Genomic DNA, 14,860 nt, shown 5'->3' on the forward strand with positions numbered 1-14,860 from the left:
ATCAATAAAGATTAGCAGCCATGAAAGCCCAAGCCATGACACCAACTCCACCATGCTTGACTGATGAGCTTCTATGTTTTGCATCATGAGCAGATCCATTATTTCTCCACACGTTGGCCTTTCCATCACTTTGGTAGAAGTTAATCTTGGTTCCAGAATGTTTGTGGCTCATCTCTGTATTTCTTGCTGAATTCCAATCTGGCTTTCCAATTCTTACTGCTCATGAGTGGTTTGCATCTTGTGGTATGGCCTTTATATTTCTGCTCTTGAAGTCTTCTTCGAGTGGTTGATTGTGATGCCTTTACCCCTGCCTTGTGAAGGTTGTTGGTGATTTCAATAACTGTTGTTATTGGGATTTTCTTCACAGCTCTCAATGCTTGTCATCAAGCTCTGTTTATTTCCTCGGCCAACCTGTTTCATGTTTGGTTGTTAGCTGCCAGTGGTTTCTTTCTTTTTCAGGACATTCCAAAATGTCATATTGGCTATGCCCTATGCTTATGCAATGGCTCTGATAGACTTTCCCTCTTTTCTCAGCTTCAAATTGGCTTGCTTTTCTCCCATAGACAGCTCTCTGCTCTTCATGTTGATTTATCCTTTAAACAACAAATACAGTTTTCACAAGTGAAATCTAGGGCTCAAGCCAAGTGTAGACATTCAGAGCTATTAATTCTTTAAACAATCACTTAAAGAGGCACACCTGGGCAACCACCAAGCAATGTTTTGATCACTTGAAATATAAATGGTTGTGTTCAAGCAAAATGACAAATCAGAATTTCACTTTTCATATTAATCTTTTGATCTCAATCCCAAATGTCTTCAATGTACAGTGAAAACAGTAGACTTGGCCAATACAAACACTTTCATTTTTACAATTTTTGTTAATTTGCCTGAAGAATGCCAATATTTTGATGACTAAACAAAACCATATGAATGAGTATTGTTTTGTTTTGTTTTTTTCAGTAAGAAACCAGAGATGCCAAAGACTCCCACCACCCCTACAACTCCCACAACCCCTAAGATGACCTCGTTTCCCCCTCCTCCAGTAACCACTGACAGTGTACGCAATAAATGCAGAGAGCTGCTTGTCTCAGCCTTGCAGGTGGATGGTAAGTCAAATCACCATTGTTGTGCCAAGGTCAGTATTTTATAGTAATTGTTTATTTACTGGTAATTATTATTATTATTAACATTTTCATTAGTTCAATATTTTTTACACATGGAAGATGATCTTGGTTCTCAGTCCTGGACCTTGGGTACCCCTGCCTTGTAAATTTCCTCTTGTCTTAGGGTGCCTTCACATATGCAGTGTTTAGGCCCTTTGAATAAAACCCTGGTGTGTGTTCCTCCTTGATGCAGTTCCTTAGGTGAGCACATTGCACTCTGCTGCAGACCAAAACAACTGTGCTGTGGGATTTATTTATTTATTTATTTATTTTATTTTCGGGTCTATGCCTGCATAGTCAAATTTTTGTGATTTCTAGGCACACTTGGTATAGGTTTGTTTTTCTTTTGCCATATTTCTGACCAATTAAAAGTTTTGTGTGTATTTTAGACATAAATGCCCCTCAGTGAAATATTTTTCCCTTATTTGCTTCTGTGGTGTGAAACCAAACCATGAGGCAAATGAACCAAACGTATCTGTTTCACATTGATTCTGACTCAAGTTTGTTAACACTGTTTGCCTTAACACACAGCGCATTCCAGTTTAGGCCTGTTAATTATCTCAAGTTCCATCAAGTGTGTTTGGAGCAGGAAATATTAAAATGTGTTGGATGGGGGTACTCCAGAAACAGGTTTGAGAACCCCTGTTCTATAAAACTGTAGACCCAGGGCAATATTTAAATTATTTAGAAGTATTTTGTAATTGTATGTGTTAAGAGAATTGCTCTTAAACTACAAAATGTTATCAAAAGAATGTGCAGTCTCAATTGCATTTCAGTGGGATTTCTTCTTATAATTTATCAGATGTTGGCAAGATCATTTTAGTCTTTACTTGTTTTAAATGGTAGCTCTCTTAGTAAAACTTATTTGCTCTTTTCACAGATGACTTCAAAACAATTGGAGCAGATTGTGAAGCTTTGGCAGCAGAGATTGAAGATTATATCCTTCTGTTTCTCAAAAGTGTATTTTGGAGCTTTTGTCTTAGAACCAAGCCAAACTAGATAGAATTGCTTGAGGCTATAGGATACCTTGCTCTGTAAAGCCTGGTTCACACTGCACCGACAGACGCTGACCAATGGCGACACACGGGTCAGTGTGTTAACCCAGTTGGCATCTGTTGGCATTATTTTCTTTCAAAGGTTTGTTCGGTATCTCACTATGGGAAACACCTTAGGTGTGACCAATACCGGAAGCGCCAATAACACCACGTCTGTCAGTTGACAGACCAATCACGGCCGTGATGGAGTCCCGCATATAAGGCGCCTTATTCTTTTTCTCTTTCCCATGAAAATCATACTGGAAGCTATCCTCAGCAAGACCCACTTAAATATTTGTTTAACAATTCATGGATGAGCTGTCAAGGTACATCACTGAACATGATTGTTTTTGCGAGCGGGTTTATTCACTGTTTCGGTGAATAGCCTTTTTATTCGTTTGGTATAATTTAAGAGAATTAACGTTTTATGGCAAATTCTCTCCCATAACTGTTAAAGCTATCTGTTTCTTTCCTAAGTGGCATGTTGTGGTGAGTTTAGGTTGTCTCTAGCATTATGGTGACCGCTAGTTCTGCAGGCGGAGGAGCGAAAGTGAAAGCCTCGTGTCCATGCGCATATGACTCTATGATTTCGGGCAAGGATACCCATCTCCTGTGCATCGCATGCCTGAGGATGAAACATGCTCAGGCGGCACTCATGAGCCCTGAGTGTTGTCCCCACTGTACACTCTTCCCATCAAGGTGTTTGAGAGAAGAGTGCGAATCATGGCCACTAATAAGATAGACCCCTGCCTTTCTCCATTACCCATGGAGAAGTTTTCACAACAGCCCCCTGTGTCATGCAGTTGGGGCGAATTAATGGACAAGGTCTCCCCTGAGCTACCTCCCCTCTTCAGATCGAACACCTTAACTGGTGAAGGCGAGGAGGAGGATGACGACAAGGCTATTGCTCGTCTGTTAGAGGAGGACGAAGACGATGCGATCCTCCCCTGAATATCTCTCAGCAAGGCAGCGTGTTGAGCAACAGGTCCTCCTCCCCAGTTCAGTGGGAAGCTCGACCTTATTGAAATGTGCTGGAGGGCAGCGGAAAGACTCTCTATTGTTTTGGCCGTCACAACAGGTGGGTCAGGGAGTGGAGAGAGATCTTTATGATGGCAGGAGACTGCCGTCGCGTGCCCCGGCCATCAAGCAGCTCATTCCTGCAGTCCCCACATGCATTTCACAGATGACTCATTTCTGGGATAAACCCTTTTCACACAAAGTTCATGTTAAAGGGTTTTAGAGGCTGGATGTCCACAATATAGAGGACTTGGGGATGTCAAATCCCCCTCTGGTTGAGTTGTCAGTGCCTCATCTCCACTCTAACCGCAGGGCAGCATTTTCTTCGGCCTCAGCTTCACTGCCAGGGCGTGATGAGTGCTTAACAGCCTCGGCAACAATGTGATCTGGGGAGATAGGAGGGTGAGGTTTTCCAGTTTTGCCTTCCACGTAAATGCACTACTAGGGCTCGTCAGCCAGCTCGGCCCAGTTTCTCACCCTCTCCTAGTAGTGGGCAGTCAGCAATGTTTGAAAATAAAAACTGTCAATAACAAAATTACCCAGATCAGAGCTGCAATCCTCAGCTCCGCCACTAGTTGACGCCACCACGCCATCAGTGAGCTGCTGCAGCGGTCCATTCGCTGCTCAAGAGGAGAGTTGGCCACATGCACAGTATACCCGTGGGTTAGAGCCCTGTGTGGGATTGTTTTCTTAATCCTGCTCCCTCTGAATTTCTGACCATTACCGCCCGTTCCCGCACCGTGTGTTCCACTCCTAACTGAACCCGCAAACATTGTCACAGCTTGTAGATATTATGCTAAAATTCAGAATAACAGACATGAATTTATGTCTAATTAATTAAACTGACCATAAGTAAAAAAGCACAAGTAAAGCACCACACATGACAAACACATTGGGCCAATTTTTATTAGCCTTATAAAATTCTTATCAACTTTTAAAACATCACAACTATCAGAGCCTAAAAACATATTTAAACATATGTGTAACAACAAACACACACACCTAACAATAATAGTTAAACTCTGGTAACCCAACAAGGTGCAATATTTAATTGAATTGCTTATAAAATAAATAAATATTAAACATTAAATAAAAAATAAAATAAATGGGAAATAAAAATCTCATATCAGGTGTTTATGTAGCTAATTAACATATAGCAAAATTAACAAATAATACTATAAAACATTAAACGTAGGCTACTTAATGAATGAATGAAATTAGGAGTCACTTGGCCTAACCTACTCCAGATTGCTATGGAGGAAGAGAATGTTACTGATCGACTGCGGTCCCACACTTGTGCGTCTCTCTTCCAACATCCACTACACACCCACTAAATGTCCTCTCTGACGGTGCACTAGATGCAGGGATACTCAAAAGTGAAAGTTTTGAGACCGCAGGAAAGCGCTCTCTGAACTTCCACCATTCAAGCACACTGTCTGGATCTGGGTTGTCCGAGAGTCAGGTGCTGATATATTCCACTATTTCAGCATCGACTGGCTTTGGTGCTGAAACGCAGGATGCACCCTGGAGAACAGAGCAGGTATGTCGCCTCAACCCAGAGGTGCCAAATTTGTGCCCGTTGTAAACAAATACTTTTGCACATTTATAGCAGTTTTATAAAGTTCAAATCTTTTCCATTTGTTTCAGTAACAACTGAAAATTGTTTCTAAATGTTGGACTTGCCTTGCTTTGTGAAGTAAATAGCTGCTTTAATTTTCTTCTCAACTTCAATTGTTGACTCCATTCATGTTTCGTGGCAAATTTCGTGGCATAATTTTTTGACCGCCCACTCCCACCCGCAGCAAAGGTAAAACCGCCTGCTCCCGTGAGATTTGCGTTGGGTCTCGCGGGATCCCAATCCCAATGCACTTTTCTATCGTGGGTTTTATCCATGTTAAGCCAAGGTTATCGTCTGCAATTTGCTGTAAAACCACAACTTTTCAACAATGTGTTGATGTCAACAGCAGAGGGGGAGTCCGCTCAAACTTTAGAGGAACAAATAACCTCTTTATTGAGCAAAAGAACAATTTGGATAGTGCTACTGGAGGACAGCCGTCAAGGTTTTCACTCCCCGTACTTTGTCATTCCCAAGAAAGGGGGAGGTCTCTGTCCCATTCTGAATTTCTGAAGCTTGACAAACACCTCAGAAAGTACAAGTTCATAATGCTCATGCTCAAAGTGCTATCTCACTAAATTTGTCCCAAAGATTGGTTTACAACACTCGATCCGAAGGACACATATTTCCACATAAGCATTTACCTGGCACACAAAAAATTCCTTAGGTTTGCACAACCTATGAATTTTTGACTTTTCCTTTTTCGGGCTCTCGTTAGCCCAGAGAGTGTTCAGCAAATGTGTCGAATTGAATCTAATACCCCTGAGAATAGTGGGTCTGAGTGTCGGCTTACAGTGGTTCTTGAAAGTTTGTGAACCCTTTAGAATTTTCTATGTATCTGCATAAATATTACTTAAAACATCAAGTTTTCACACAAGTCCTAAAAGTGGATCAAGAGAACCCAATTAAACAAATGAGAGAAAAATATTATGCTTGGGCATTTATTTATTGAGGAAGATGATCAAATATTGCACACCTTTGAGTGGCAAAAGTATGTGAACCTACCACCACCATGTTTCACAGATGGAATAAGGTTCTTATGCTGGAATGCAGTGTTTTCATTTATCCAAATTTAACCCTTCTCATTTAAACCAAAATTTTTATTTTGGTCTCAATTCACAAAATATTCTTTGATTTAGCCTTCTAGTTTGTCCACATGATCTTTAGCAAACTGGAGATTGGCAGCAATGTTCTTTGGAGTTGGTTTTGTAACCTTTTCCAGCCTGATGAGCATCAACAACTCTCTTTCTGAGGTCCTCAGAAATCTCCTTGACATGATGCACTTCCACAAACATTTTGTGAAGATTAGACTTTAGATACATCCTTGTATACCACACCTGATCATCCCATTGATTGAAAACACCTGACTCTAATTTCACCTTCAAATTTACTGCTATTCCTATTTGTTCACCAACATGTTCTGATCAGATCAGACAATACAGCGGTGGTGGCTTATATAAATCGTCAGGGGGGCACATGCTCTCCTCAGCTCCACAACCTGGTATGGAAATTGATTTGTGTGGAGTGTGAGGCATTTTCATTCATTGCAGGCGATGCACGTCCCGGGCATGATGAATGTGGGAGCGGGCCTTCTGTCCAGAGGGAATCCTCTACATTCCCTCATTCCAATACCCCCACCCCCCCACCCCAAGCTGGTAGTGGGCCAGTTGTGTGAGAGGTTCGGCTGAGCTCACGTAAAAACTCGTAAGTGTGGATTCTAAGGCACACTTGTGGCTGAATGCACTCTCCTTGTGACCAACCCTTGCCTCTCCTGTTGCGCAGGGATCTTCTCTCCAAGCATGGGGGAGATTTTTCACCCCGCCGCAGACAAAGTAGCTCTCTGGGCTTGGCACGTGAGAGGCTTAACTTGAACATTGCGGGCTTGCCGGCAAGGATGAAACGATCCAGTGCGCAAGAAAGGCTTCAATGCATTCTGCATACGATCAGAATTGGAGTATATTTGAACAATGGAGTGCGGAAAGACTCGTTGCTCCTTTCCTTTGTTCTGTCACGGATGTGTTATGTTTTCTGCAGGAACTTTTGGATAAAGGCAGATAAAGGCTTCTCTACCGTTAATGTTCTTACTGTAATATCTGCATGTCAAGTAGAGGTTGATGATAATACAATGGGTCAGCACCCACTTGTATGCAGGTTTATGAAAGGTGCACAGCGTTTCTAAACTACTGATTCCACCTTGGGATCTGTCTGTGGTCCTGAATGCATTTTTCCAGCCCCCTTCTGAGTCTTTAGAGGGTATTGATTTAAAGCTCCTTTTGTTGAAGACAGCTTTGTTACTTGCTCTTACGACCACAAAGCAAGTTGGTGAAGTTCATGATTTCTTGGTACATAACTCGTGCATGCACTTCGCTTTTGGATTTTTTGAGAGTGACTCTCAAGACCAATCCAGCGTTTTTGCCAAATGTGAGCGAGTCTGCTCTCGCCTCCAAACCATTGGATTTACTAGTTTTTCATCCGCCACCTTTTTCATCATCGAAGGAGAAGCAGCTTCATGGCTTATGCCCGGTTTGTGCTTTACGTCATTATATGGACAAAACAAAAGCACTGACTAAACAGCTTTTCATCTCATGGGCTGATTCACATAGGGGTAAAGCTATTTCCTGCCAGAGCCTGTCTTGTTGGGTGGTGGAAGCCATCATATGTTATAATAGCATGGGACTTGAACCTCTTTAGGGTCAGAGGGCCCATTCTATCACCACAGGCATGACCACTTCTTGGGCGCTGTTCAAGGGTATTTCAGTCCGGGACGTTTGTGCGGCGGACATTGGGCATCGCTTAACACTTTTATAGGCTGGATATTACAGAGCCATCATTGGCTCATTCGAGCCTAAGTGTGAGTTTTAAAAAAATAAATAAATAAAAATAAATAAATAAATTCCTCACTCACATGATGCTCCTCCCCCTCATACATCCTGTTTATTTATTCTTGGAGGAACAGATTGGGATTTGTTTGTGTATGTATACTTATACACATCACTGTGTCAGTGCTGTACACCCCTCACATTTTTGTAAATATTTGATTATATCTTTTCTTGCGACAACACTGAAGAAATGACACTTTGTGAAGTAGTGAGTGTACAGCTTGTGTAACAGTGTGAATTTGGGGGTGTACTTACACTTAGGGGTGTACTCACTTTGTTGCCAGTGGTTTAGACATTAAATGGCTGTGTGTTGAGTTATTTTGAGGGGACAGCAAATGTACACTGTTACACAAGCTGTGCACTCACTATTTTACATTGTAGCAAAGTGTCATTTCTTCAGTGTTGTCACATGAAAAGATATGATCAAATATTTACAAAAATGTGAGGGGTGTACTCACTTTTGTGAGATACTGTAAGTAACCTAAGGTTTTCACTGACCTGAACATGTTTAATCAGCATTTGTCGGTCGTGGAATATCTCACTAATGTGGTTTGGTCTTCCAGTAAACACTGACGTAATCTGAGCTGGGTATTAACCATTACCATGACAATGAAGCAAGCGTCCCTCAAAACTCCATAGAAGCGAAAACCTGCTAGTAACTGCTAGGAACCCTAATTTGTTGTTGTGGGTAAAATGGCAGATTTCTCGACGAATCAGATAGAAGAGAATAAATTATGTATAGATGTGTTATTTAAACAAAATTGGTTATTTTGACCCTTGTTGAGAATCATCTACTCTTGTGTTTTGGTTTTAGTTTGGATCATCTGCTAATTGTATGCCATTTTCCGTATTCTGTTTCATGAAGTAAGAAGCGAAATCGTGACAGATGTTTATAATTTAAGTTTGTGTAAACATTTTGTTCATAATGTGTAATCTGATAATTATCTTAGCATACAGTATGATGTCTTTCTCGAAGGCTTAATAATGGTTGGAAGATCAGGAAGGGATCTGTCTCTATATAGGTTAACCTTGAAAGAATCTCTACATGCTTTCTTAACTGACTTACGCATCTACAAAGAATTTAAATCCACTGACATAAAGTATAAGACTCGGTTGAGGAGCCGCATCTCCAACCTGAAAGACCAGAAGAATCCTGACCTGCGCCGCAATGTGCTTTGTGGCACCATAAGCCCTGAACGCATTGCCACCATGACTGCAGAGGTGCGCTTTTGTCTGCATCTGTACGATCTACAAAACATATTGTTCTTACCATTGCTTCAACTTTTATTATTCAAGGTTGGGACCATGTTAAATTCCTGCATTTTGCCCCCCAGAAATGTGTGTGTGTGTGTTTGTGTGTTTGTGTGTGTTTTGCAGGAGATGGCAAGTGCCGAGCTGAAAGAGATAAGGAAGGCGCTAACTAAAGAGTCCATCCGGGAGCACCAGCTCTCTAAAGTAGGCGGCACTGAGACTGATATGTTTGTTTGTGGAAAGTGCAAGGGCAAGAGTTGCACCTACACGCAGGTAAAGCGCCATACCGCCTTGCTTGTTGTTACCTTTCTCTGGCTATATAAATATTAGTTATTATACAGCTGCTTTTATAACTATTTAAGCATTCACAAAGATGCAAAAATTAAGTTTCAGGCTATGTTTAGACAAGCAGCTCAAATATTTGTTTGATTTATTGATTGATTTGATTGGCTTGTCTTATTTGATCACAAAAAAATCCTCATGTAATTCAGTAAGTTCAGGAAGTAAATTGTTACAAGAAACTTGAAAACACCATGAAAGCAAAAATCCACTTGGGCCATTTGATTCCATGTCATGTAAGAAATCTACACTACAGGGCCATGCACACTTTTTGAACATCTCATCACTTGGTCTCCTCCATACTTCTGAGAAGGCTTTCCAACAGACTTTGAGTGAGGCTGTGGGGATTTGCCAATTCTAGCTACAAGAAAATTAATGAGGTCAGGCTCTGATTTTAAGTGAGGAAACCTGGGACACAGTCTGCATTCCAGTTCATCCCAAAGGTGTTCAGTTGAGTTGAGGTCAGGGCTCTGTGCAGGTCACTTGAGTTCTTCCACTCCAACCCTATCAAACATTGTCTTCAAGGTCCTCACGTGCACATGTTTGAGCCTCTTGGTTTCATTGAAGGGAAATTTTAATGCTGCAGTATACAGAGACATTCTAGACAACTGCCTGCTTTGTGGCAAAAGAAACAAATATGGGTATGATGGTGAGGTGTCCACATACTTTTGCCTATATAGTGCAAATTAAAGTAAATCTTCTAATCTTTTAAATTCCTTAAAATTTGAAAACAGTTTTAGAAAGATTTAATTTGTAATCATCTCTAATCCACAGCAAAATCTCTAGGCTACACACTTCACATGGATGCACAGTACTGGAGTTTTCTGTACAATAGCCAATGTACATGTGTGAGCATATGTAAACTATAGACTGAACAGACAAAATCAGATTAGTTATGTGTACTCGGTATAAAAAGTAGATGTAAGCCATAAAATGGAATTGGCTTTGTTGTGTGAACAAAGCCTAAAGTTTTAAGTGTATATAGTGTAGAATGTAATAACATGCAGCTTTGCCATTTCCAATTTGAAATGAAGTGTCATTAAAGTGCAGAGTGTCAGCTTTAATTGCATCCATACTGTACATTACAGAAATAACAAAGTCACAAAACTGTCCGCTTTCTAAGGTTGCTCATTTGTATACAGCCAGTTTACTTAACTTGAAATAAAGCACCCGTCTATATGCAGTGCTTTTAGCGAGTTTGCCACACCTGCCTAAATTCACCCATTATATTGTTCGAGAACTGAACACACTGAACACACTGACAAGTACACACTCTCTGCCCTTGGCAGGCCTGCACAAGCCTCAAATCTCCTGATACAGTGATGGCAGTAAGACCCCTGCCACTAATGAAGTGTGGTCCTGCATGTACATGTTTTTATCATCTTGTTGGGACTGAGCACTCTGTCAACACACGTTCTCACTATACACAGGTTCAGACTCGCAGTGCTGATGAACCCATGACCACATTTGTGATGTGCAACCAATGTGGCAACCGGTGGAAGGTAAGAGAAACTCCTAACACACAAATTAAAACCCCCACACACTGCAATTAAAGTACTTAAGGTTTTCTGTGATGTATAATAATCTGAAAATCATATAGATAAAATTTGTATAGTTATTTTTGATGAGGCCATGTGGTGGCACTGTTTGCTCAAAGTAATTGAACTTGAGTGTGCTTTCATTTAAATAAACCAATGTGCTAGACTAGATACCCAGTATAAATGTTTGTTTTATAAATTGGTTCAAAATTCTTATTTGGTTATAGATATACATATAATGTTTTTATATGAATAACGCCTCCTTGTTCTTTCTCAATTTAGTTTTGTTAAGAAGCAACAGGATTCTTCATGTAATCAAGTGACAGATTAACATTGTGAGAAGGTACTTTTGTTACTTTTTTTTTCTTCAGATGAAATGTCATTTTTATACTCATTTCATAGCTTTGTAATATATTGTGTATGCATATTGCTATATGCAAAAAAGGCGTTTGATGTAAATTTTATTTTATAATTTTTTTTTGTACTGGGAGTATGTTCATTACCTTTAAGCGCTCGAGTTAACTGGACTTTGTAAGTCAGCATTAGCTCATTTGATACTGCTTTTGCCCCCGATGAAGCACTCTGTGCCTTTTTGTGCTTTCAATGCCGAGATTGTCATGCTTAAAGATTTGTACAAATTCTTTTGCACATCAGTAAGATTTGTGGAAGTGTGTTGTGGATATGCATATGCAGATTATGCATTTGGTAACATTACTTTACACTTTATTTGGATAGTCATTTGTAGATGCTTAATGAATTTTCAGTGATCATTTAACGAATGAACAGTTTAAAATATAGCTTGAAATGTATTTGGTCAACTGAGAAATAACTGATTAGTCCATCAGTGTCATAGATCATCTATCGGAGACCTTCCAGATAAACTAGTACTTTTGCAGCTGGATAATGTGTGAAACGTGGATCTGATTGATGACATTTGACATGTATGATACATTTGTAGACCAGTGGGTCTCAATAAATTTGGAGAAAGATATGCAGAGATTTTTTTGGGGATTGGATGGCATGAGTATCTGGTGATTGTCCAGAACTGATAGTTAAGCAATTTAAACATTAACGTATCACAGACTTTAGTACTAAGCAGACAGGCAAGAACTCATTGAACCTGACATAACTTCAATGTCCTATGAGCAAATCCTGCTGTTGCATACATGCATCCAGATTTCTGTGAAGCTGCTCTGTGATTGTCTATTAAACTCGCTACAAATAAAATTTTAATACAAAAGTGATGAAAAGACCAGCACAGCCATGAGGTTTCTGAAAGTGGTGCCTTAAAAATCTAGTATGGCTTTGTCCCTGTATTTTCAGTATTGCCACTAGAGGGTAGTGAGTAGGTCACATTCTCAAGTTGCTGATTGTCTCTCACTTCAGTTATGTAACTGATAAGGGTTTTCCACACACATGCGTGCACTCACACAAACACAAAAGTTCACACACAGCAAATTAAATGAACTCAAAAAGGACATTAGCTATCAATGATTTCTTAGAATAGCAACAATTCTTGGCAAATCCATCAAGGACATAAACACTCTAAATCTAGAATTCATCAGTGTTTGTCCTGAATGTTTAGATGGACTTCTGTGTCATTTACTAAACACCCAGTACTATTTGCATCCGATCTGTGTGACACTCCATAATTGTAAACTTAATTTCTATTTTTTTTTTTTTTTTTTAAGACCTATTCCAATAAAACAAACAAACATTTTGGATCTGTGTGTTCGGCTTTAAATGTCATCAGATATAATAAACTTCACACCAGTGGCTATTCTATCCATATCACTTGCCAAAAAAGCCACGTTTAAAATCTGAGTCATGCTAATAATACAAATACTTACTTTTAAATACAATACTTTTTAAAAAAAAAAAAATTTTTTTTTTTCGACTTCTTGTTAGCCTTCACAGTGTTATCTGATTAAAAAAAATAAAAAATTATACCCATCTCCTGATCAATACCTTTCAACTGTCAGATAAAACCAAGATGTCGAAAATCCTACAGAAACAGCTGATCTTTATCTGGGGTTAATTAGAATTACTTAATTGTTGACATGTGTAATGATTACTTTTGAACATGATGATTTGACTGCATGTTTCATTTTGAGCCCAGTCACATGTACCATTACAGTGAGGGGGAAAAAAGTATTTGATCCCCTGCTGATTTTGTACGTTTGCCCACTGACAAAGAAATGATCATTCTATAATTTTAATGGTAGATTTATTTGAACAGTGAGAGATAGAATAACAACAAAGAAATCCAGAAAAACGCATGTCAAAAATGTTATAAATTGATTTGCATTTTAATGAGGGAAATATGTATTTGACCCATCTGCAAAACATGACTTGGTACTTGGTGGCAAAACCCTTGTTGGCAATCACAGAGGTCAGACGTTTCTTGTAGTTGGCCACCAGGTTTGCACACATCTCAGGAGGGATTTTGTCCCACTTCTCTTTGCAGATCTTCTCCAAGTCATTAAGGTTTCGAGGCTGATGTTTAGCAACTCGAACCTTCAGCTCCCTCCACAGATTTTCTATGGGATTAAGGTCTGGAGACTGGCTAGGCCACTCCAGGACCTTAATGTGCTTTTTCTTGAGCCACTCCTTTGTTGCCTTGGTCGTGTGTTTTGGGTCATTGTCATGCTGGAATACCCATCCACGACCCATTTTCAATGCCCTGGCTGAGGGAAGGAGGTTCTCACCCAAGATTTGACGGTACATGGCCCCGTCCATCGTCCCTTTGATGCGGTGAAGTTGTCCTGTCCCCTTAGCAGAAAAACACCCCCAAAGCATAATGTTTCCACCTCCATGTTTGACGGTGGGGATGGTGTTCTTGGGGTCATAGGCAGCATTCCTCCTCCTCCAAACACGGCGAGTTGAGTTGATGCCAAAGAGCTCCATTTTGGTCTCATCTGACCACAACACTTTCACCCAGTTGTCCTCTGAATCATTCAGATGTTCATTGGCAGACTTCAGACGGGCATGTATATGTGCTTTCGTGAGCAGCGGACCTTGCGGGTGCTGCAGGATTTCAGTCCTTCATGGCGTAGTGTCTTACCAATTGTTTTCTTGGTGACTATGGTCCCAGCTGCCTTGAGATCATTGACAAGATCCTCCCGTGTAGTTCTGGGCTGATTCCTCACTGTTCTCATGATCATTGCAATTCCACGAGGTGAGATCTTGCATGGAGCCCCAGGCCGAGGGAGATTGACAGTTCTTTTGTGTTTCTTCCATTTGTGAATAATCGCACCAACTGTTGTCACCTTCTCACCAAGCTGCTTGGCAATGGTCTTGTAGCCCATTCCAGACTTGTGTAGGTCTACAATCTTGTCCCTGACATCCTTGGAGAGCTCTTTGGTCTTGGCCATGGTGGAGAGTTTGGAATCGGATTGATTAATTGCTTCTGTGGACAGGTGTCTTTTATACAGGTAACAAGCTGAGATTAGGAGCACTCCCTTTAAGAGTGTGCTCCTAATCTCAGCTCGTTACCTGTATAAAAGACACCTGGGAGCCAGAAATCTTTCTGATTGAGAGGGGGTCAAATACTTATTTCCCTCATTACAATGCAAATCAATTTATAACATTTGTGACATGCGTTTTTCTGGATTTTTTTGTTGTTATTCTCTCACTGTTCAAATAAACCTGCCATTAAAATTGTAGACTGATCATTTCTTTGTCAGTGGGCAAACGTACAAAATCAGCAGGGGATCAAATACTTTTTTCACTCGCTGTATAAAAGGGTATGCACACTTGTGCAGCCAGGTTGTTGAAAGTCTTTTCTTTTACTTTCTTTCCTACGATGTTTCTTTGGTTTTCATTTGAATTTTGTTGCTTGTCTTCACCTTAATGGTGGAAAAAAGATATTACATGATTTATCTTGGTTTAATTTATTTACATCATAAAAAATCTGCAATTTCAACAGGGGTGTGCAGACATTTTATATTCACTATATTTGAGTGTGAAAGATTAGTACTGTTCTCGATTTCTGAAACTTCCTGAATGGGTTTGCATGCACTTG

General features: G+C 40.1%; 1 protein-coding gene across 1 annotated transcript in view; it reads left to right on the top strand.

Annotated features, from left to right (window-relative positions):
- tcea2 (transcription elongation factor A (SII), 2) overlaps positions 1-14,860 on the top strand; it is a 34,990-nt gene that overhangs the window by 12,717 nt on the left and 7,413 nt on the right. Inside the window, exons 5-10 of the mRNA XM_053686098.1 lie at positions 961-1,106; positions 2,044-2,100; positions 8,775-8,929; positions 9,086-9,232; positions 10,729-10,800; positions 11,119-11,179. Of these exons, the coding sequence (XP_053542073.1) occupies positions 961-1,106; positions 2,044-2,100; positions 8,775-8,929; positions 9,086-9,232; positions 10,729-10,800; positions 11,119-11,127 (586 nt within the window). The 3' untranslated portion in view covers positions 11,128-11,179. The remainder of the gene's footprint in view (positions 1-960; positions 1,107-2,043; positions 2,101-8,774; positions 8,930-9,085; positions 9,233-10,728; positions 10,801-11,118; positions 11,180-14,860) is intronic.

This window comes from Ictalurus punctatus, chromosome 15, assembly GCF_001660625.3.
Source record: "Ictalurus punctatus breed USDA103 chromosome 15, Coco_2.0, whole genome shotgun sequence".
Classification (NCBI taxonomy): Eukaryota; Metazoa; Chordata; class Actinopteri; order Siluriformes; family Ictaluridae; genus Ictalurus; species Ictalurus punctatus.